The sequence below is a fragment of the Hyperoodon ampullatus genome, assembly GCF_949752795.1.
Source record: "Hyperoodon ampullatus genome assembly, chromosome: 9".
Lineage (NCBI taxonomy): Eukaryota > Metazoa > Chordata > Mammalia > Artiodactyla > Ziphiidae > Hyperoodon > Hyperoodon ampullatus.
In genome coordinates, this window is record NC_136922.1 from 2,750,491 (window position 1) to 2,772,417 (window position 21,927).

At 34.0% G+C, this 21,927-nt stretch overlaps 1 protein-coding gene across 1 annotated transcript in view; it reads left to right on the top strand.

Moving 5' to 3' along the window:
• The window catches only part of ZPBP (zona pellucida binding protein), a gene marked incomplete at both ends in the record, with an annotated part of 85,387 nt that extends 65,084 nt beyond the window's left edge, over window positions 1–20,303 (top strand). Inside the window, one exon of the mRNA XM_079712001.1 lies at window positions 20,209–20,303. Within this exon, the coding sequence (XP_079568127.1) occupies window positions 20,209–20,303 (95 nt within the window). The remainder of the gene's footprint in view (window positions 1–20,208) is intronic.
• Window positions 20,304–21,927: the final 1,624 nt, after the last annotated feature.

A 21,927-nucleotide genomic window follows, 5' to 3' on the forward strand; every position in this document is an offset into this window, starting at 1 on the left:
ACTGCCAACTACAGATTTCTTTTTATTAGTGTTGTCGTGGTTTATCAGTCAGGGTTCCAACAGAGGAAAGAATCAGTAGGATATATGTATACTGAGAGATTTATTGCAAGAAATTGGCTTATGTAATTGTGATTGCTAACTAGATAATTCCAAAATATATAAGGCAGGCCTTCAGGAAGGGCAGACAAAAAACTCTTGGCCACAGTCTGAAGCTGAAGTCCACAGGCAGAATTTCTTATTCAAGGGACCCTCAGTTCTGGTCTTAGGCCTATCAACTGATTAAATCAGTCCCACCAGATTATCCCCTTAAAGTCAGCTGATAGCAAACGTTAATCTTATCTACAAAATACCTGCCCAACAATGCCTAGATTAGTGTTTAATTGAATAACTTGTATTGCTTAGCCATATTGACACATAAAACTAGCCAGTACAAATGCTATGCCTTTTGCTAGCCCCTTACTTTAAATTTATATCTTCATATTTAAGATGTATTTATTTAGGCAACATACAGTTGGATCTTGCTTTTTAAATCCAGTCTGACAATATCTGCCTTGTAATTGGCATCTTTAAATCCAATTTAATGTAACTACTAGCATTGTCAGGTTCAAGTGTATCATCTCACTGTTTTCTATTTCCCCAACTTATTTTTTGCTCCTTTTTTTCCATTTTTTCTACATTCAATTAAATTAATTGAATAGTGTTTGTGCTTCCATTTTTCTGCCTTGTTGACCTATTACGTACAGCTCTGTGAGTTTTTATTCAAGTGGTAACTTTAGGCTTATGGTGTATATCATTAATTTATCACAGTCTACCTTTAATTAATATTATACCACTTCATATGAAGTATAAGCATCTTAAAATATTATACTTCCATTTCTTCTCTCCTGAGCTTTGCGCTATTGTTCACATCCACCCAGTTAAGCTTATCTGTGTCACAGATCCCACACTACATTGTTCTGTTTATTAAACAGTTTATCTTTTATGAGGATGTAAATGATAAGAAAAAAATCACATGTATTTACCCATCTAATTATCCTTTCCATTAGTCTTCGTTCTTGGTGTAGACCCAATTCCACCTGAAGTTCTCTTCGTATGGCTTGAAGGATTTTATTTAACATTTCTTCTGGTGTGAATTTGCTATTGAAGAATATTTCATTTTCTTGGATTTGTGGACACTCAGTGCTCCTCAAATTTGGAAAATTGTTTTACTTATTTATTCAAATAATTTTTCTATTAGTTTCATCTTCTCCTCCAGGGATTCCAATTAAAAGGATATTAACCTGACTGATATTTTGCAACAGCTCTTTGTTGATCTCTTCGTTAAAATTTTTTTCTGTGTGTTTTATTTTCTGTAGTTTCTATTGCTGTATCTTCAAGATTGGTCATCTTTCCTTCTACAATATCAAGTCAACCAGTAATCCTACCCAGAGTGTTTTTCATCACACACAGCATGGTTTTGGCCTCTAGAAGATTGATTGAAATGCTTTTTTTTATATCTTCCATATGTTATCTAAAGTTTTGAACATAGAGAATATTGTTACATTAATTGTTTTAATGTCCTTTTCCACATATTCAGGGTAGATTGTAATTAACTTTTTTTCTTATCATGAGTCATATTGTCTTGTTTCCCTCATGCCAAGTAATTTTTCACTGAATGCCAGATATTTGTGAATGTTCTGTTGTTTGGCATTGAATATTTTTGTATTTTTATATTTTTGAATTACTGAGTTTTGGCGTTTTTTGAAATTTTATTTACTTTTTTATACAGCAGTTTCTTATTAGTCATCCATTTTATACACATCAGTGTATACATGTCAACCCCAATCTCCCAATTCATCCCACACCCACACCCACCCCCCCGCCACTTTCCCTGCTTGGTGTCCATACTTTCGTTATCTACATCTGTGTCTCTATTTCTGCCCTGCAAACTGGTTCATCTGTACCATTTTTCTGGGTTCCACATATATGAGTTAATATATTATATTTGTTCTTCTCTTTCTGACTTACTCTGTATGACAGTCTCTGGATCCATCCATGTCTTTACAAATGACTCAATTTCATTCCTTTTCATGGCTGAGTAATATTCCATTGTATACATGTACCACAACTTCTTTATCCATTTGTCTGTCGATGGGCATTTAGGTTGCTTCCATGATCTGGCTATTGTAAACAGTGTTGCAGTGAACATTGGTGTGCATGTGTCTTTTTGAATTATGGTTTTCTTTGGGTATATGCCCAGTAGCGGGATTACTGGTTCATATGGTAATTCTATATATAGTTTTTTAAGTAACCTGCATACTGTTCTCCATAGTGGCTGTATCAGTTGACATTCCCACCAACAGTGCAAGAGGGTTCCCTTTCCTCCACACCCTCCCCAGCATTTGTTGCTTGTAGATTTTCTGATGATGCCCATTCTAACTGGTGTGAGATGATACCTCATTATAGTTTTGATTTGCATTTCTCTAATAATTAGTGATGTTGAGCAGCTTTTCATGTGCGTCTTGGCCATCTGTATGTCTTCTTTGGCGAAATGTCTATTTAGGTCTTCTGCCCATTTTTGGATTGGGTTGTTTGTTGTTTTAATATTGAGCTGAATGAGCTTTTTATATATTTTGGAGATTAATCCTTTGCCCATTGATTTATTTGCAAATATTTTCTCCCATTCTGAGGGCTGTCTTTTCGTCTTGTTTATGGTTTCCTTTGCTGTGCAAAAGCTTTTAAGTTTCATTAGGTCCCATTTGTTTATTTTTGTTTTTATTTCCATTACTCTAGGAGCTGGATCAAAAAAGATCTTGCAGTGATTTATGTCAGAGTGTTCTTCCTATGTTTTCCTCTAAGAGTTTTATAGTGTCTGGTCTTACATTTAGGTCTCTAATCCATTTTGAGTTTATTTTTGTGTATGGTGTTAAGGAGTGTTCTAACTTCATTCTTTTACATGTAGCTGTACAGTTTTCCCAGCACCATTTATTGAACAGACTGTCTTTTCTCCATTGTATATCCTTGCCTCCTTTGTCATAGATTAGTTGACCATAGGTGCGTGGGTTTATCTCTGGGCTTTCTAAGTTTTGAACATAGGGAATATTGTTACATTAATTGTTTTAATGTCCTTTTCCACATATTCAGGGTAGATTGTAATTAACTTTTTTCCTTATCATCAGTCATATTGTCTTGTCTCCCTCATGCCAAGTAATTTTTCACTGAATGCCAGATATTTGTGAATGTTCTGTTGTTTGGCATTGAATATTTTTTGTATTTTTATATTTTTGCATTATTGCGTTTTGTTCTTACACACAGAAAAATTGTTTGGAAACAGTTTGGTTATTTCTGGTCTTACTTTTAATTTATTTGGCTGAACCAATGTTCAGTCTAGGCTAGTCATTCTCTGCTATTGAGGCAAGAATTTTCTGTTTACTCTGGCCATAAGCCTGTTATTCTTGAGTGTTTCCATACTAACTCATGGGATTATACACATTAACTGGCCTTGTGTGAGCACTGGGCACTGTTACATTACAGTATGGCAGTGGAATCTAAAAGCTCATGTCCTAAGACAACAATAAAAAGCCATGATCTAGCCTCAGAAGTCAGCTGGTGTCACTTCTGTCATACAAAGTTCCACTTAGGAACAGAGGAGGTGACCCGGATGGCTTCTACTGCTCAACAAGGTCACAATTGTAAGAATGTGTAGAATGGGATGGATATATTGTTAGCCATCTCTGGGAAATACAGTCTGTCACAAGGTCCTTATATTCCCCTATTTATTTTAGAATCAGCTGGTCAGTTTTCATTTTCAGTAAGCCTGATAGGATTATGTTTTGGGGAGAAGATGGCTTCATATTCATAAGTGTGTTATATCTCTGTGTCTGTTTTTCATCTTCATTGTCGTATAATTGACAAAGTTGTATGTATCTAAGATATACAACTTGATGTTCTGATATATGTATACATTGTGAAATAATCACCACAATTAAGCTAATTCACATATCCATCATGCTCCATACCTCACATAGTTACATAAATATATTTTATATATATATATATATATATATATATATATATATGTATATAGTGTGTGTGTGTGTGTGTGTGTGTGTGTGTGTGTGTATGGTGAGATCATTTAAGATCTACTCTTTTACCAGATTTTAAGTATGAAATGTAATATTGTTAATTAGAGTCATATTGCTCTACTTGGTTCTCCAGAATTTATTCATCCTGCATAACTAAAACTTTGTATTATCTCCTCATTTCTCCCTCTCACCAGCCCCTGGGAACCACCATTCTACTTCCTGCCTCTGTGAATTTGACTCTTTTAGATCATGCAGTATTTGTGGGGAAAATTTTTAAATCAACTTTATTAAGGTGTCATAAACACACTCATTTTTAAATGTGCACATTTTAATTGTCCAGTGAGTTTTGACAAGTGTATTCATCCATTTAACCAGTACCACTATGAAGATATAGAAATTTCCATTCCCCAAATTGCCCCCTTATGCTACTTCACAATCACAACTACTTATTAAATTTACCACTGTTTATTTATACATTCAGTTTTTGACAGGCATTTGGGTTGTTTCTAGTTTTTGTCTATTGTGAATAGAGCTTGTATGAACATTTCTGTGTAAGTTTTTGTGGACCTGTGTTTTCATTTCTCTTGGGTAAATGCATAAGAGTTAAGCTTTAGGATAATATAGTAGAGTATTTTTAACTGTTAAGAAACTCCCAAACTTTTACAAAGTAGTTGTATGATTTTGCATGTCCACCAAGCAGTGTGTGAGATTTCTGGTTGTTTCACATTCTTGCAGTCTTGATATTGTCCATCTTTTAAATTTTAATCAGTGTAGTGCTATTTTATTTGTGATATAATTTGTATTTACTTTATAGCTAATGATATCAAATATCTTCTCATGTTCTCTGTGAGCATTCACATATGTTCTTTTGTGAACTGTTCACATCATTTCCTCTACCCTTTTTCTGGTTATTATTCTTCTAAATATTGACTTACAAGGTTTATTTATGTATTCTGGAAACAGGTCCATATATATTCATTTTACTTTCTTAATGGTGTCTTTCAAATACAGAAGTTTTAATTTTGACAAAACTAAGTTTCTTAATTTTTTTTTCTTAAGGAACCAAAGATATTGTGTCCATCCAAGAAATTTCTGCTTACCCCAAATTCATGAAGAATTTTTCCTATTTTCTTCTAGAAACATTGACCTTGTATTGTGTGGCCTTGCTAAAACTTACAGTTCTAAGAATTTATTTTTTATTTTTGGGATTTTCTTCATACCTAATCATCTCACATAGGAATAAAGACAGTTTCACTGCTTTATTTCCCATTTCCATGCTCTTTATTTCTTTTTATTGCCCCCATTAGTCTGGCTAGAATGTTCAGAAAAGTGCTCACCAAAAGTGGTGAGAGTTGGCATTCTTTTCCTGTTCCAACTGTCGGGGCCCACGGGCTTTCTCCTTTATCTGTGATGCTAGCTGGTGGCTTTTAAGAGATGCCATTAATCGGGTTGATGAAGGAAATTCCCTTCCATTCTCTATTTATTTTGATTTTTCATCATGAAGGAGATTGAATTTTGTCATGTCTTGTATACACCATTGAGATGATCATATGTTTTGTATCTTTTATCATGTTTTATGATGCATTGATCGATACATAGAAGTTAAACCAACTTTGTATAAACTGACCTCTAATATAAACTATATGTGATCATCATTCGTAATTTCTACATATCACTGAGGTTTATATGCTAACATTTAGTTAAGGATTCTTGTGTCTATATCCATAAGGAACTTTGGTCTATAGTTTTCTTGTAAATATTTATACAATTTTATTATTAGGGCACTTGCTGTTTTAAAAATGAATTGCAGTCATTCCCTCTTCTTGCTTTTTCTGAATGGTTTATGTAAAATTTATATAATTTTTCCCTCAATACCTCATTGAAGCTATCTGTACCTTGAAGCTTGTTTAGTTTTGGTTTTCAGGGAATGATGCATGTGTGTGTGTATGTGTGTGTGTCTTTGATTTATTATTGCTCTTTGGAAATAAAATTTTTCTTTATAATGTTATATTTCAAACATCTAGAAATATAGAAAATGATGTTATAAACAAGTATGTTCATATCACCCATTCCAAACAAATTTCATATTCTGTCACTTGCTTTGTATCCTAAGATTTAAAGTGATTTAAATAGGACACAGCTGAAGCTTCCTGTGAAGGCCTCAACAATCCATTGTCTTCCTCTTCTGCTCAGATATATTCATTATCAGAATTGGATATTTTTTAACCCAATCCCGAATTTTATACTTTTAATTCTTATAGAGGCAATCAACAATGACAAATAGTATTGGTTTGCATGATAATCAATAAATGGCGTCTTGCCTTAAATAACCTCTACAACTTGCTTTGTTTGGGCTCAACAATGACATACAATTAAGTACTCATGTTGAAATTATACAGTTTAATGACCTGGACACATATACATCCATGAAACTATCACCACAGTCAAGAAGAGGATCTCTGCCGTAACCCTGCATTTTGCTTATGCCTTTTTGTAATCAGTCCTCCCTCAATATCCATTCCCAAGCAAATGCAGATATGCTCTGCATCACTATATATTTGCATGCATTTTAATAATTTTTAATAAATGGAATCATGCAATATATAATCTTTGTCTGAATTCTTTCACTCGGCATAATTTTGAGGTTCGTCAGTATTATCTCATGTATTAATAGTTTGCTCCTCTTTATTGCTGAGTAGTAGTCCATTGTATGGATATACCACATTTTATTTATCCATTCACCTGATGATGGACATCTGGGTTGTTTCCAGTTTTAGGCCATTACAAATAAAGCTGCTATGAACATTCCTGTACAAGTCTTTGGGTGGACATGTGTTTTCAGTTCTTCTGGGAAAATACCTATGATTGCGATTGCTGGGTCATATGGTAAGTGTATGTTTAACTTTATTAAAAAAAAAGCCAAATTATTTTTAAAGCAGCTGTACAATTTTCATGTTCTACCAGAAAGGTTGTGGCGTTCCAGTTGTTCTAAATATTTTCCAAAGCATAGTATGCTCACTCTTTTTTAATTTTAGCCATTCCAATGTGTGTATGTGTAGTGGTAACTCATTGTGGTTTTAATTTTAATTTTCCTTTTTAAAAAATATTTTCAAGTTTCTATTGGATATTGGTATTCCTTTGCACAGTATCTGTTCAAATATCTTTCCCATTTTTTAAGTGCGTTGTTTGTCTCACTGAGTTGTAAGAGTTCTTAATTTAGTATGGACAAAAAGTTTTTTTTCTGATATATGTGCTGTGACTATTTTCCCAGACTGTGGCTTACATTTTTGTTTTCAAAGCAAAACATTGAAGAAGTCCAATTTATTATTATTTTTTTAATTCTGTGGTTCACATGTTTTTGTGTTCTAATAAACATTTTCCTATCCTAAGGTCACAAAGATTTTCTACTGTGCTTATTTATTTATTTATTTTTGCGGTACGCGGGCCTCTCACTGTTGTGGCCTCTCCCGTTGCGGAGCACAGGCTCCGGACGCGCAGGCCCAGCGGCCATGGCTCACGGGCCTAGCCGCTCCGTGGCATGTGGGATCTTCCCAGACCGGGGCACGAACCCGTGTCCCCTGCATCGGCAGGTGGACTATGAACCACTGCGCCACCAGGGAAGCCCGTTCCATGTCTTCTTGAATAATAAGTTTATTCTGGCATTTAAGTAGAAGTTGTCTTCTGTATTTCTATTGTCCTAGTTTCCAGTTGTTAAATCAATTTGTAAGAGTGAAATGTTGAAGCTCCCAGCTGATATTGTGGATTGGACTGTTTCTCCTTTATTTTCTTCCAAGTATTTTGAAACTCAGTAATTATGTAAATAGACATTTAGGATTGCTACTTTTCTTGATGACTTGACTCTCCATCATTATGTAATGATACACCTTTTTATTCCTGATAATATTCCTTGCGTTGAAGTCTACTTTGTTAGATATTAATATAATCACTCCAGCTTTCTTATGATTAGTGCTTATATCTTGTGCCAGAAAGAGATAGACCCTGTTAACATTTCTGCTTAGCCATTTAACAAAGTTGTTGATAATGTCTTTTGATGCACAAAATTTTAAATTTTGATGAAGTCCAATTTATCCATTTTTTAACTTTGTTGCCATACCAGAAGACATGAAGATTTAGCCCTATGTTTTCTTCTAGGAATTTTTAGCTCTTTATTTAAGTCATAGTTAATATTTGTATATAGCGTGAGGTAGAGATCCAACTTCATTTTTCTGCTTGTGGAAATACAGTTTTCCCAGCACCATTTGTTGAAGAGTTTACTGTTTTCACATTGAATGGACTTGGCACCCTTATCAAGAATCAGTTGGTAATAAATGAATAGGTTTATTTCTGTTCCATTGGTCTGTAGGTCTGCCTGTTTTGATTCCTGGAGCTTTGTAGTATGTTTTGAAATTGGGAAATACGAGTCCTCTGGCTTTGTTCTTCTTTTTCAAGATTTTATTTTGGCTGTTCAGGGCCACTTGCAATTTACTATGAATTGAGGAATGGCTTTTCAATTTCTTTAAAAAAAAAGCTGTTGGAATTTTCATAGGGATTGCATTGAATATCTAGATTGCTTTGGGTAATGTTGACATCTTAATATTAAGTCTTCCTACCATGACCACAGAGTGAATGACTTTCTATTTATTTAGGTCTCCTGTAGTTTCTTTCAGCAATATTTTGTAGTTTTTAGTATACAAGTATTTCACCTCCTTTTTTCTAGTTTGGTTTTATTGTTTGATTATTCCCTTTATTATGTGTTTTCTTGCCTCTTTCTCATGCCTAGTAATCTTTGTGTAGATTCCAAACATTGTGATTTTACCTTATTTGGTACTGCATATTTTTGTATTCCTGTGAATTTTGTCTTCTTTTTTTCACATGCAATTAATACATTATTGAAAACAATTTGATCATTTCATGTCTTGCTTTTCTAATCTGATTGGTGTTTCTGGTTCAGCATTCAGTCGAAAGCTAATCATTTTCCACTACTTTCCTAAGTGCTCCACCCAATGCCTTTTGAATATGAATTTTCTATTCTGGTTATTGGGAACAGACACTGTTCCTTAGCCTGAGTGATTGCCAAGCACCCTTTCCTCTAAAGTTATCAAAATTGATGGTCCTTTCCCCAGATTCAGGTAGCTTCTTCAGACACATATGCTGATTTCTGTTATACAATCAAGTGAGATGTTCTACTCATCTCCAGAGTTCTCTGTCTCCACAGATCTCCTTTCTGGTTCACAGGAAGAACACTAGCTGCATTCAATGTCTTCTTGGACTTCAGCTTTGTCTCTTCAGTTCAGGGAAGAACTCAGCTCCACCTTAGTTCCCTTTGCCATAATTTAGAAACTCACTGAAAGCAATAATCTACAACAGTTGTAGAGCTCATATATCAATATTTTGTTTCCTGTATGTCCCTTGGGATCACTGTCCCTTGTGGTTTGATGTCCAGTTTCTTGAAAACCATTTTCCATGTCTTTCTATGGTTATTATGTTTTGGTTGTTTCAGGCAAAATGGTAAATCATTTCCTTTATTCTATCTGGCCACTGTTCTCTTCAGGCTAAAGAACTTCTTTTAGCCTTACTTGTAGTGCAGGGTTATTGTCTACAATGTCTCTAAATTGTATTACCAAATGTCTTTTTTTACCTTTCACGTTTTTAAAATAAACTTTATTTTTTAGGCAGTTTTGGGTTCAAAGCAAATTTGAATGTAAGGTACAGAGATTTTCCATATGTCCCCTGGCCCCCCTCATGCTTAACCTCCACTGCTCAACATCCCTCAGCAGAGTGATACATTTGTTGTAATTGATGAATCTACAATGAATGAAATATCATTATCACCCAAAGTCCATGGTTTACATTAGGATTCACTCATGGTGTTGTACATTCTGTTTTTTTGGACAAATGTGTAATGACATATGTTTACAATTATAGTATCATACAGTGTGGCTACACTACCCTAAACTTTCTCTGCTTTCCACCTATTGATTCTTCTTTATCCCCAAGCCACTGATCTTTTTACTGTCTCCATAGTTTTGCCTTTTCCTGAATGTTATATTGTTGGAATCCTACAGTGTGTAGCCTTTTCAGATTGACTTCCTTCACTTAGTAGTATTTCTTTTTAGCACTGAATAATGTTCCACTGCCTTCTAGCAGTTATTGCTTCTAGTGAGAAGTGAGCTGCTACTCATACTTCTTCCCTCTCGCACCCTGCATTTAATGTGTCATCATTTTTACTCCATAGCATTTAGATTATCTTTACTCGGGATTTATAGCAGTTTGACTATGTTGTGTGTAGGGGTGGAGGTTTTGTACATTTCATGTTGCTGTTTGCAGAGTTTTTTGGATTATTCATTTATGTCTTTTGCTAAATTCAAGGCTTTGGGGTCATATATGTCATTTACTGTTTTCTGCATTACTCTCTCTGTCCTCCCTTTTTGGTTATCAATTACACATATGTTACACCAATTTATATTGGCCCAGGGGTCACATGAAGCTCTACTCATTTTTTAATCAAGTTGAAATTTATATAACATAAAGACATTTTAAAGTGGATAATTCAGTGACATTTAGTACATGGTGCTGTGCAACCACCACCTCTACCTAGTTCCCAAACATTTTAATCACCTCAAAAAGAAACTCTTTGCTTATTAAGTGGTTACTTCTTATTTTTCTCTACCTTCAGCCCCTGACAACTACCAGTCTGCTTTCTGCCTCTATTCTGGATATTTCATACAAATGAAAAGATACAATATTTGTCATTTTTTCTCTGGCTTCTTTCACTTAACCTAATGTTTCAAGATTTAACCACATTGTAGCATGCATCAGTATGTCATTCCTTTTTATGGTTGAATAATATTGCATTGTTTGTTTATACTTTATACACAGGCAATCCTGTGTTTACCTTTCTTGAGCTGTTTTCAAACTATTTAGCACAGTGCCTGCACAATTTTACAGTGCTACTAATAACATACAAGGGTAACTATTCTAAACAACACTTGTTATTTTCCTTTAAAAAAATTATTGCTATCCTTGTGTGTGAAGTAGGGTCTCAGTATTGACTTGCATTTCCCAAATGACTAATGACCTTGAGCATTTTTTCCTGTACTTGGTGGCCACTTGTATATCTCAGAAAAATGTCTGGGCAAGTCTTCTCTTCATTTTTTAAATTGGGTTTTCTTTCTTTTTGTTCTTGAGTTCTAAGGGCTATTTACATATTCTTTATACTCAGACCTTAGCACATGTATGATTGGCAAATATTTATCTATTCTCAGAGAGTTTTTTCACTTTCTTAATAATGTCCATTTGTGCACAGAAGTTTTATATTTTTACACAGTTCAGTTTATTTTCTTTTTTATTGCTGATACTTTTGGTGTCATTTCTAAAAAACCATTATGGAATCTAAAATTGTGAAAAATGTACCCCTTTCCTTTTTTTCAAAGAGGTCATTGATGAGTTGAGGTAAGTTCTAGAAAACAGTATGAGTTAGGGGTCCAAATATATTCTTGGCATGTGGCTATCTGGTTGTCACAGGACTTTTCACTGAAGAGACTGTTCTTTCCCCCTTGCGTGATCTTGTCATCCTTGTTGAAAATCAGTTCGCCACTGATGTCTGTGGCTGTTTCTGGACTCTCAGTTCTATTCCATTAGTGTACCTTCTCTCCTTTTCTAGTGCTACACTGTTTTGATTATGGTAGCTTTGTAGGGAGTTTTGAAATTTAGAAGTGTGAGTACTCTAGGTTTGTATTTTTCAAAACTATGTTGTATATTTTAGGCCCCTTGCAATTCCATGTGAATTTGAGGATCATCATTCCCTCTTTTCAAAACCAAACCTAAAATAGATAGCTAGTGGGAAGCAGCCACATAGCACAGGGAGATCAGCTCTGTGGTTTGTGACCACCTAGAGGGGTGGGATAGGGAGGGTGAGAGGGAGGGAAACGCAAGAGGGAAGAGATATGGGAACATATATATATGTATAACTGATTCACTTTGTTATAAAGCAGAAAATAACACACCATTGTAAAGCAATTATACTCCAATAAAGATGTTATAAAAAAAAAAACAAAAACGAGCCTGAGGGATTTTGATACAGGATACATTGATCTATAGGTTCCTTTGGATTGTACTGTCATCTTCACAATATTGTCTTCCACTTCTCCAACATAGGATGTGTTTCCATTTATGTAGGTCTTCTTTTATTTCTTAGAACAATGTTTTATAATTTTAATTTTACAAGTCTTCAGTCTTCTTGCTTCAATTTACATCTAGATTTTTTTGTGGATTATCATGTAAATATAATTGCTTCTCTAATTTTCTTTTGGGATTTTTCACTGCTAGTGTATAGACATAACCACTTTTTGTGTGTTGATCTTGTATCCTGCAACTTTGCTGAATTCCTTTATTAGCTCTAGTACTGTGTGTATATGTGTATTCACAGGTTTCTCTCTCTCCCTGTGTGTGTGTGTGTGTGTATACATACACACAATCATGTCATCTACAATTAGTTTACTTTTTCTTTTACAATTCAGGTGCCTTTTATTCTTTTTCTTGCCTAATTGCTCTCTCTAGAACTTTCTTTAGGACATCCTTGCCTTGTTCTTGATCTTAGGGGGAAAACTTTCAGTATTTCACTATTGAAGATGATGTTAGCTTTGGGGTTTTCATAAAAGCCCTTTATCAGATTGAATTTTTTTTCATTTTGTTTCTAGTTTGTTGAGTGTTTTTATGATGAAAATTTTGGATTTTGTCAAATTCATTTTCTGCATCAATTGAGATGATCATGTAGGTTTTTTTTCCCCCTTCTATTTGTATAGTATATTACTTTGATTGGTTTTTATATGTTTAGCCACCTTTGCAGTTCCTGAGATATATCCCACTTGATTATGGTGAATACTACTTTAATATAGTGTTGGAAGTTGCTTGTTAGTATTTTGTTGAGGATGTTTGCATCTGCATTCTAGAGATATTGATATTTATTTCCTTGTCTTAGTAATAACTCTATCTGGCTTTGATGTCAGGGCAATGCTGATATCACAGATTGATTAATAAGTGTTTCCTCCTCTTCTGTTTTTGAAAGAGTTTGAGAAGAATTTGTTTAATTCTTCTTTAACTGTTTGGAAGTATTCACCAGTGAAACCATCTCACCCTGAGATTTTCATTATTGGAGGTTTTCAGTTAGTAGCTCAATATCTTTACTTGTTATAGATTTCTTCAGATTTTCTATTTCTTTTCAGTCAGTTTTTGTAACACGTGTGTTTCCAGGTATTTTTCTTTTTTTTTTCTGGTTTACCTAATTTGGTGGCATATAATTTTTCTTAAAATTGGCTTATCCTTTTTATTTCTGTAAGTTTGGTAGTGATGTTCCATCTTTCTGACTCTGGAAATTTCTCTCTTCTCTCTTTTTCTCAATCTACCTAAAGGTTTGTCAATCCTTTTAGTCTTTATAAAAATCAAATTCTGTTTTCCTTGCTTTTCTCTATTTTTTAAATTCTCTCTGTCATTAATATTCACTTTAATCTTTAAAAAAATTTTCTTCCTTCTGCTATCTGTAGATTTAGTTTGTTGTTTTCTCATCCCTTCAGGTGTAAATTTATGTTATTGATTTAAAATCTTTCTTTTTTTCAATATAGGCATTTACTACTAATAAATGTTCCTCTGCTTTCACTTAATCTCATATGGTTTGGTGTGTTATTCTTGCATTCTAATACATCTCAATATGTTTTTTCAATTTCCCTTTTGATATCTTCTTTATCTTTTTGGCCTTTTAAGAATGTGTTGTTTAATTTCCACATATTTGTGAACATTCCACTTTTCCTTATGTTACTGATTTCTTCAGTAGCTTCATTCTATTGTGATTTGTATGATATCATTCTTTTTAAATTTATGAAGAATTGTCTTGTGTCCTAAAATATTGTCTATCCTAGAAAATATTGCATGTGTACTTGATAAAAATGGGTATTCTGTTGCTATGAGTGAAGTGTTCTATATACATCTGTTAATTTATTTGGTTTATAGTGTTGTCAAGTCCTCTATTTCCTTATTGATCCTCTGTCTAGAAACTCTATCCATTATTGGAAGAGAGGTAATGAAATCTCCAAGTATTGCTGTAGAGCTATGTCTCCCTCTGTTCTGCCAGTGTTTGCTTTATATATTTTCTGTACCTGTTGTTTGGTGTGTATATTTTTATAATTGTTATACCTTCTTAGTGATTTGATCCTTTTAGGAATATGTAATTTCCTTTTTCTATTATAACAGTTTTTGACTTAAGGTCTGTTTAATTTGAATTAGTGCCAGCTCTTTTTTCATTACAGTTTCCATGGAATATCTTTTTCCACTTTTTCACTTTCAATCTAATTGTTTCATTTGGTCTAAAGTGAGTCTCTTCCAGATTGCATATAGTTGGATCATAAATATTCATTCTGCCAGTTTCTGTCTTCTGATTGTAGAATTTAACCTATTTACATTAAAAGTAATTACTGATAAGAAAGGACTTATTTCTGCCATTTTACTATTTAGAGTTCTTTCAAAGTTAATTCTGAGAGTTTTTGCTTGATTATTTTCATGTTTCTTTAGTTGGGACTGTCATTTGGAGCTGCCAGTATCTTTGCTGATGTTACTCTATTCTTTTTTTTTAAACTCTTATTTCTCTTGACTATGAGTTAGTTTTCTGTGTCTTTGAAAATCTAATAATTTTTATTATATCCTAAACTTTATTGGTAGTGCTATGTAGAGTCTTCTGGCTTATTTTTGCTCTGAAGAGTGTTTATTATTTAGCCTAATAACATGCTAGATTCAAAATCTAAACTGTCTCTCCCATTGTAGGCACCATCTTCTCAGTTTGTTCAGCTTTCCAACTCTTACTGGTTTTGAACTTCTTGCAATATCATTGACTAATGTGAAGGTCTCACATCAGCCAGTTATCTGCATGGAGTTTATATGAGATTTTAGAGTTGTTGCTTCTGTTTCTACCTATTTCCTTGAATTTCTCCCATTGCTTTCTATATCTTCTGGTGGCCTAGAAGTCTGTCCTCTCATTTTTTGTAACCAAGTAGACATAATTTTTGCTTCAGTTTTAGCCACCCATGCACCACATAGCGTGGTGAGTGCCCACTGCTGAAATATATGATAGTACTTTTACCTATTTGCCTGCTGTCTTTGCTACCTCTTCAAGACTGTCAAATAGTGTGTTTCGTCTTTCCAGATGTTATAAGTGTTTTCTGCAGATTGATTAATTCAATATAAGCTAGAATTAGAATTCTTGGCTACTTGATTTTTAGCATTGTGGACATTGTCTTTGGTGCATTATTTTTTGTTTAATATTGTATAAGTCTTATTGCTTATTTTCTCTATTTGTTTTCTCTTATAAAAGTCTTACCTGCCTCACAACCAGGAAAAAATTCTCTAATAATTTATTTTATTAATTTCAAATTTTGTTTCTTTACTCTCAGGTCCATAAAATAAGGGTACATACTGTGTGTGTGTGTGTGTGTGTGTGTGTATACGTACACACATATATACTTATAATATATGGTGCATATATATACACACCTACATTCGTATGTATATACACATATGTACATACACACGAATATATATGTCTTTTAAAGGGTCCTCTTTTTTGTTTTACTGTTTGTGGTAATTAATGTCTTGATGTATAGAGAGGGTAAATAACCTTTTTTCTCTTTAGAAGTTGTCCATTTTAGATTGATTTGTCAAGTTATGTAAAATAAAATTGTAGTTGAGGTTTTATTTATGAGTGCAGTGCAGGTATAGATTAATTTGATTAAAATTTACATTTTTACATTAGCAGTGTAAAGTTGGATTTTTAAAAATCCAGGCTGAGAATCTGTCCAATGATAGGCTATTTTAACAGATTCACAGTATTGCAAATTGTATCTGTGAGATTCATGCACATTTTTGTGGTTATAACACAATTAAAAAAAATTTTTTTTCGATATGTATAATATTCTATTTTATGAATATATCAAGGAGTATATATCTGGTTTATTGTTGGTTGAAATTGCCTCCTACTTCTCAGTTTTTCTACTATGACGAACAATGGTGTTGTGAATATTTTTGTTTGTATATCCTAGGTCTTTAGCTAATATTGGATCATAAGATGAGCAATTCATTAAAATATGTCACATTGGGTTAATACAAAAAAATTAGAAAACACTTTTACAATGCAATGTAGGACAGATCCTGTCTACATCTATGCCAATTCTTGGCATAACCAAACTTTAAATATTTGCAATCTGATGATTATGTAATGCATCACATTTTTTATTATGGTAAAATATACATAAGATTTAACCTTTTAAGCATATTGCAAGGTACAAATTAGTGGCATTAAGCTCATTCATATTGTTGTGTAAGCGTCAATACCATCCATCTCCAGGACTTTTTCATCTTCCCAAACTGAAATTCTGTACCTATTAAACGCTAGCTCCCCATTCTGCCCTCCTTTCAGTCCCTGACAACCACTCTTCTTCTTTCTGTCCCTGTAAATTTGATGACTACTCTAGGTACCTCATGTAAATGAGATCATGTGGCATTTGTCGTTTTGTGATTGGCTTATTTCACTTGGCATCTATGTTGTAATATGTGTCAGAATTTCCTTCCTTTTGCAGGCTAAATACTATTCTGCTGTGTATATGTGTGCATATGTATCACATTCCCACCTCCAACATGTGTAGTACGTGACCATCACACATTTTCATACCATTCCACAGTACTTCTTATAATTTCACATTCCCACGTTAACATCACATTAGGTGGCCCAGCACTAATGTACCACATTTCCGTTGTCTACATGTGTGTGCCACGTTTTCTTTATCCATTCGTCTGTCAATGGACATAGGGTTGCTTCCACCTCTTGGCTATTGTGGATAATGCTGCACTGAACATGGGTGTGCAGATATCTCTTCGAGATCCTACTTTTAGTTCTTTTGGATAAATACTGTATTAGGATGGGCCGCCATAACAAAATTCCATATACTGGATGGCTTAAACAAAATTTTTTTTCACAATTCTGGAGGCTGGAAGCCCAAGTTCAAGGTGCTGGTGATTCGTTTCTGGTGAGTTCTCTCTTGGCTTACAGATGGCATAATGGGCCACCTTCTCATTTTGTCCTCATATGGCCTTTCCTTGGTTCAAGTGTACAGAAAAAGTTTCGATTTTGATGTAGTCCAATTTAATTATTTGTCTTTTGTCCTCATGCTTTCAGTGTCATATAAAAAATCATTGTAAAATCTAATGTCATAAAGCTTTTTCCTATGTTTTCTTCCAAGAATTTCATGGTTTTAGCTCTTATGTTTAGGTCTTTGATCCATTTTGAGTTAATTTTTGTATATATGGTGTAAGGTGAGTCCAGCCTCATTCATTTTCAAGTGGATATCCAGTTTGCTCAACCATTTGTTGAAAAGACTGTCCTTTCCTCATTGAATGGTCTTGGTATCCTTGTTAAAAATTATTTGGAAGTTTATTTCTATTTTTTTTTTGTCTGTAATTTTGTCTTTATGTCAGTACCAGGACACTGAAATTACTCTAGCTTTGTAGTACTTAAATCAGCAAGTGTGAGATGTCCAACTTTGTTATTCTTTTACAAAATTGCTTTGGCTATTCTGAGTCCCTTGAGATTTCAAATGAGTTTTATGATGGATTTTTTAATCTCTGAAAATGCCACCGCTGGGATTTTGATAGAACTTTCATAGAATCTAGAGATTTCATATATGGAGATTTCATGAATAGTTAGTAGTACTGACATCTTAACAGTATTAAATATTAAATGAACATGGGTTGTCTTTCCATTTGTGTCTTTGATTTCTTTCAGCAATTTTTGATAGTTTTCAGTACACAAGAATTTGCCTCCTTGGTTAAGTTTTTCCTATTATTTTCTGTCCTTTTCTCCTTGATTTATATGAATTGTGTGTGTTTTCTGAACGGTAGTCCTCTGTTGGTTATATAGCTGCAACTATTTCCTAGTTTTCTTGCTTGACTATTGTTACTTTAAGTTCTTAATTTTAATACCACATGTATCAATTATTTTCTATTATGGCTAGTCACTTCCCTTTTTAAGGAATTATTCCCTACCCAAAATTCATGAAGATATTTTCCTGTATTTACTTATTTCTTCATATTTCGATACCGATCAGTCACCAATGCTTCCTTCTCTTCTTATTGAAATAATCAAGTTTTAATCAGGCTGCTCTCATAACTATAGCTGGGAGATGTTCTACTCACTGAGACTCAGACCTGGAAGAAAAGTTCACTAATTTTATACTTTAAATTTAAATAACATTTTAGCATTTTTCCACAATTCCACTTAAAAGAGAACAAAATATTTCAGGATATATCCTAGGAGAGAGTGCTACAGATAAGGGCTCTGTGGTGTAACATGTACTATATTATGAAGGTTTTTTAAATTATAAGAATATTTATTAGAATATCATTACTTATTTAAACTTTGATTTAGATGATTTTATGCCAGTATCAGTTCTGTTTGTAACAGTCATGTATAAAGTCTGTGTGTAAAGACTAAATGCAGGTTTCTCTTCTCCATATGTAATGATTTGACACTTTCAATACATTCACTAAATCTTTCCATATTTGTGCATCAAGAAATATTAATATGTGTTTTGAGAGAAAGTGTACCATGATCACACACCTTTGAGAAATATTATGTCATTAGAATTTTACCACATACATTTTCACTTTAAACACTCTTCTTATTACTGCAGCAAATCAATCTATTTAACTTTGTTTACCAATTTTTTTTTCCATCTGGAACATTAACTCCCAAATAAAATGTCTGTTAAAACTTGAGGAGCTCTGTGGAACCTAGAATGGAAAATACTTTTTCTGAGTGACGGTTAAGATATTTCCCAATTTGAAAAAATATATTTTAAAAAGAATAAGAAATTAAATAATATAATATGACCCAGATCCATTCAGTGACATGTATTATTAAATCATGGTGCTAGAAAAAGCATCTTTTTTGATGGCCCATAATACCCATGCCTTAGATGTGCTGTTACTAACATCTTTGTGATCCCTTGGCTGACCACATCTGCAATAGGTTGGTCAGAGACCCCAACCTAATTAGGGGCTGATGGCATCCCATGACGTTGATGCCGCCCCGCCCCCAGTGGAAGAGGTGAGTAGAGGCAGCAACCCCGCAATGCACAGGGTTAAGCATTTATTGAGTGCCCATCACATGCTGGGTGCCTTTTCATCTAAGTCATCTGGTTTCAGTCCTCACAATAATGCTATGACTTGATTGTTATTGTACCTGTTTTACAAATAAGGAAACTAGAACTAAGAGAATTGACTACTTTGCCCAGGATCCCAAAGTTAATCAATGGCAGAGAATGTATTTGACCTTGGTTTCTTCCTGCCTTTCTTTACTTTCCATCACACAGAGGGAGCAGTGGTGACATATTCATGGTGTACATTGTCCTTATGTTAGGAATGACCAAACCGAGTTACGTTTTAGGCTAAGTAATTTTTCCAGAATTACACCTTTAGCCCATGATAGAAATAGGATTTGAAATCAGAGGATTGTTAGAAATGATCTGCAAGTCCTTCCCATATTTGGGGCTATCTTTATACATCTAAATCGTGGTTACTATGGACCATCTGGTAGTCACATTTGGTTCTTGACCCCTTGTGGCTTCTTCTGTAACTTACAGGATGGCCCAGTCAGCCTTCTGATGTCAACATCGTGTGGTCAGTACAACTATTTTAGGTCACAGTCTTGGTTTAAGCTGGATTAGAGTGAAAACTTAAAACTTTTCACTTACATGAGGCATTTAGAGGAGTCAAACTCATAGAAACAAATTGTGGAATGGTGGCTGCCAGGAGCGGGGAGAGGGGGAATGAGGAGATGTTTAATGGGTATAGTTGCAGTTTTTCCCAGATGCAGAAGTTCTGGAGATTAGTTGTACAACGATTTGCATACATTTAACACTACTGAACTGTACACTTAAAAATGGTTAAAATGGCAAATTTTATGCTATATGCATTTAACCACAATTAAAAACAAATTATTTTTGTTTTGAAAAATTCTTTCTTCTTTGAAAATTTATCCTCCATGTAAAGTTAATTTACGTGGCATTAGGAAACCGTTACTTATTAACTTATTTTTTATTCACAGTGATCTGCAGCCCTGGATCTTATAACTCCCGTGATGGAATTCACTGCCTTCCGTGCAATAGCAGCTTGGTGTTTGGAGCAAAAGCATGTTTATAGGCCATTATTTTGAGCTCTTTGGTGGTTTGTTAAACACAAAAGTATATTTTTGAAATATTACTATATAATAAATCACTATTATGCCAAAATTAAATATATTAGATATTACCAAAATATGGTGTCATCATTTTAATTGAAACACGGTATGTCCATATGCCTTATATACAGAACATCCAGTAATCTTTATTCATTAATGCCAGACCTACATATGACTCCAAAATATTTCTTGGATCACTGTTTTTAAAATAGTTTCAAATATACTATATTGGTTTAGCCCAAAATATTTTTTTATGATTTTTCAGAAACAGCCCATTCTATCATTATTATATGTTGACTAATCTCAGGCCACCATATTCTTCCACAATCATTTTAATTTCAGCTTGTTTCATTCCTTTGTTTTAATTTTATGGGATTCTATTCCTTCCAGTTTGACCTTTCATAGCTCAAAGTCACTGCAAGTCTTATTATTGCAATTTTTAGCCACTTTAGTTTAAGACCTAGTCCCAAACACACACTGAGTTTTTAATATACTTCAATGTGGTGATCTTAAACTTTTCAGTTGAAAGTCCCTCAAATTACCTTTTTGACATTTTAGAATGGAGTAATCATTGTATGTGCCTAAATTAACATTTGAGCCTTCACAATGTGGAGAGAAAGAGAAACTAAGCAGTTTCTTTCCCCAGCAGCACCTCTAGGGGTGAGAATCAAGCAGTCATTTCACTTCCTTCACTATTACAGTGTTCTGTGACAGGTAACACTGCTACAACCACCTAATACTTACTCTCTCACCCTGGGATGTTGTGTTTGAATATGAAAAACTACCAAAAATTTAAATATTAATTACCAGGAAAATACATGAGTAAATCACAAAATTAGTAGCTTCTCAGTTTTCTAATTACTGTTTTAATTAAATTCGTATCCACTTTACACTCTCTTGGAACGTTCCCTGTTTTTCTCTTCATATTTCCTTTCTGGAGACGTGAACATATGTAAATGGAAAATGCACACAGATTGGATGTGGGCACAGCTGTGCAGCACACTGGACAGGAGAGGCATGTACTTAAACCGAGGCTCTGCATGGCTTTTTGAGTGTCCAGTAAATACATTAGCTTCTCCATCGTCCTGTGGATAAACATTACTCTGGAATTCTCACACAAATAAGAGAGGGAAGGGAAATGACATTTCTTTGTTAGCCCTGTTGATCTTTCTTTAACAATCCCTTTAGACTTTCCTAATCATGATGTAGTTGTTTTCATATATTTTTGAGAGGTTTTTCAAGAGCCATCTTTTCACTATTAAGTCACATATTTTTGCCGTTTTACTGTTTGGGTGAGTTATTGTTCTTCTTGCACATGCTTTCTGTAACTAGTAAAAGACCTATTAAGTCTCCATCTGTAAAGGTAGTGCAAGCTTCTAAAGTTTTCCAAATTTCTTAATTTAATAATAAGATGAATTGGAGTACATATTCTTTCCTTTGTACTCCCTAAGTTTGGATTACTTTCTTCCTGTTATTTAAAAGCCCAGAGGAATTTAATTTCTGATACATCCTTCTGAGGCGTGACCAGTACTAGCCCCCTAGCTGGTCAGCTGGGAAGACAGCGGCAGGGGTGACATGGTGATGACG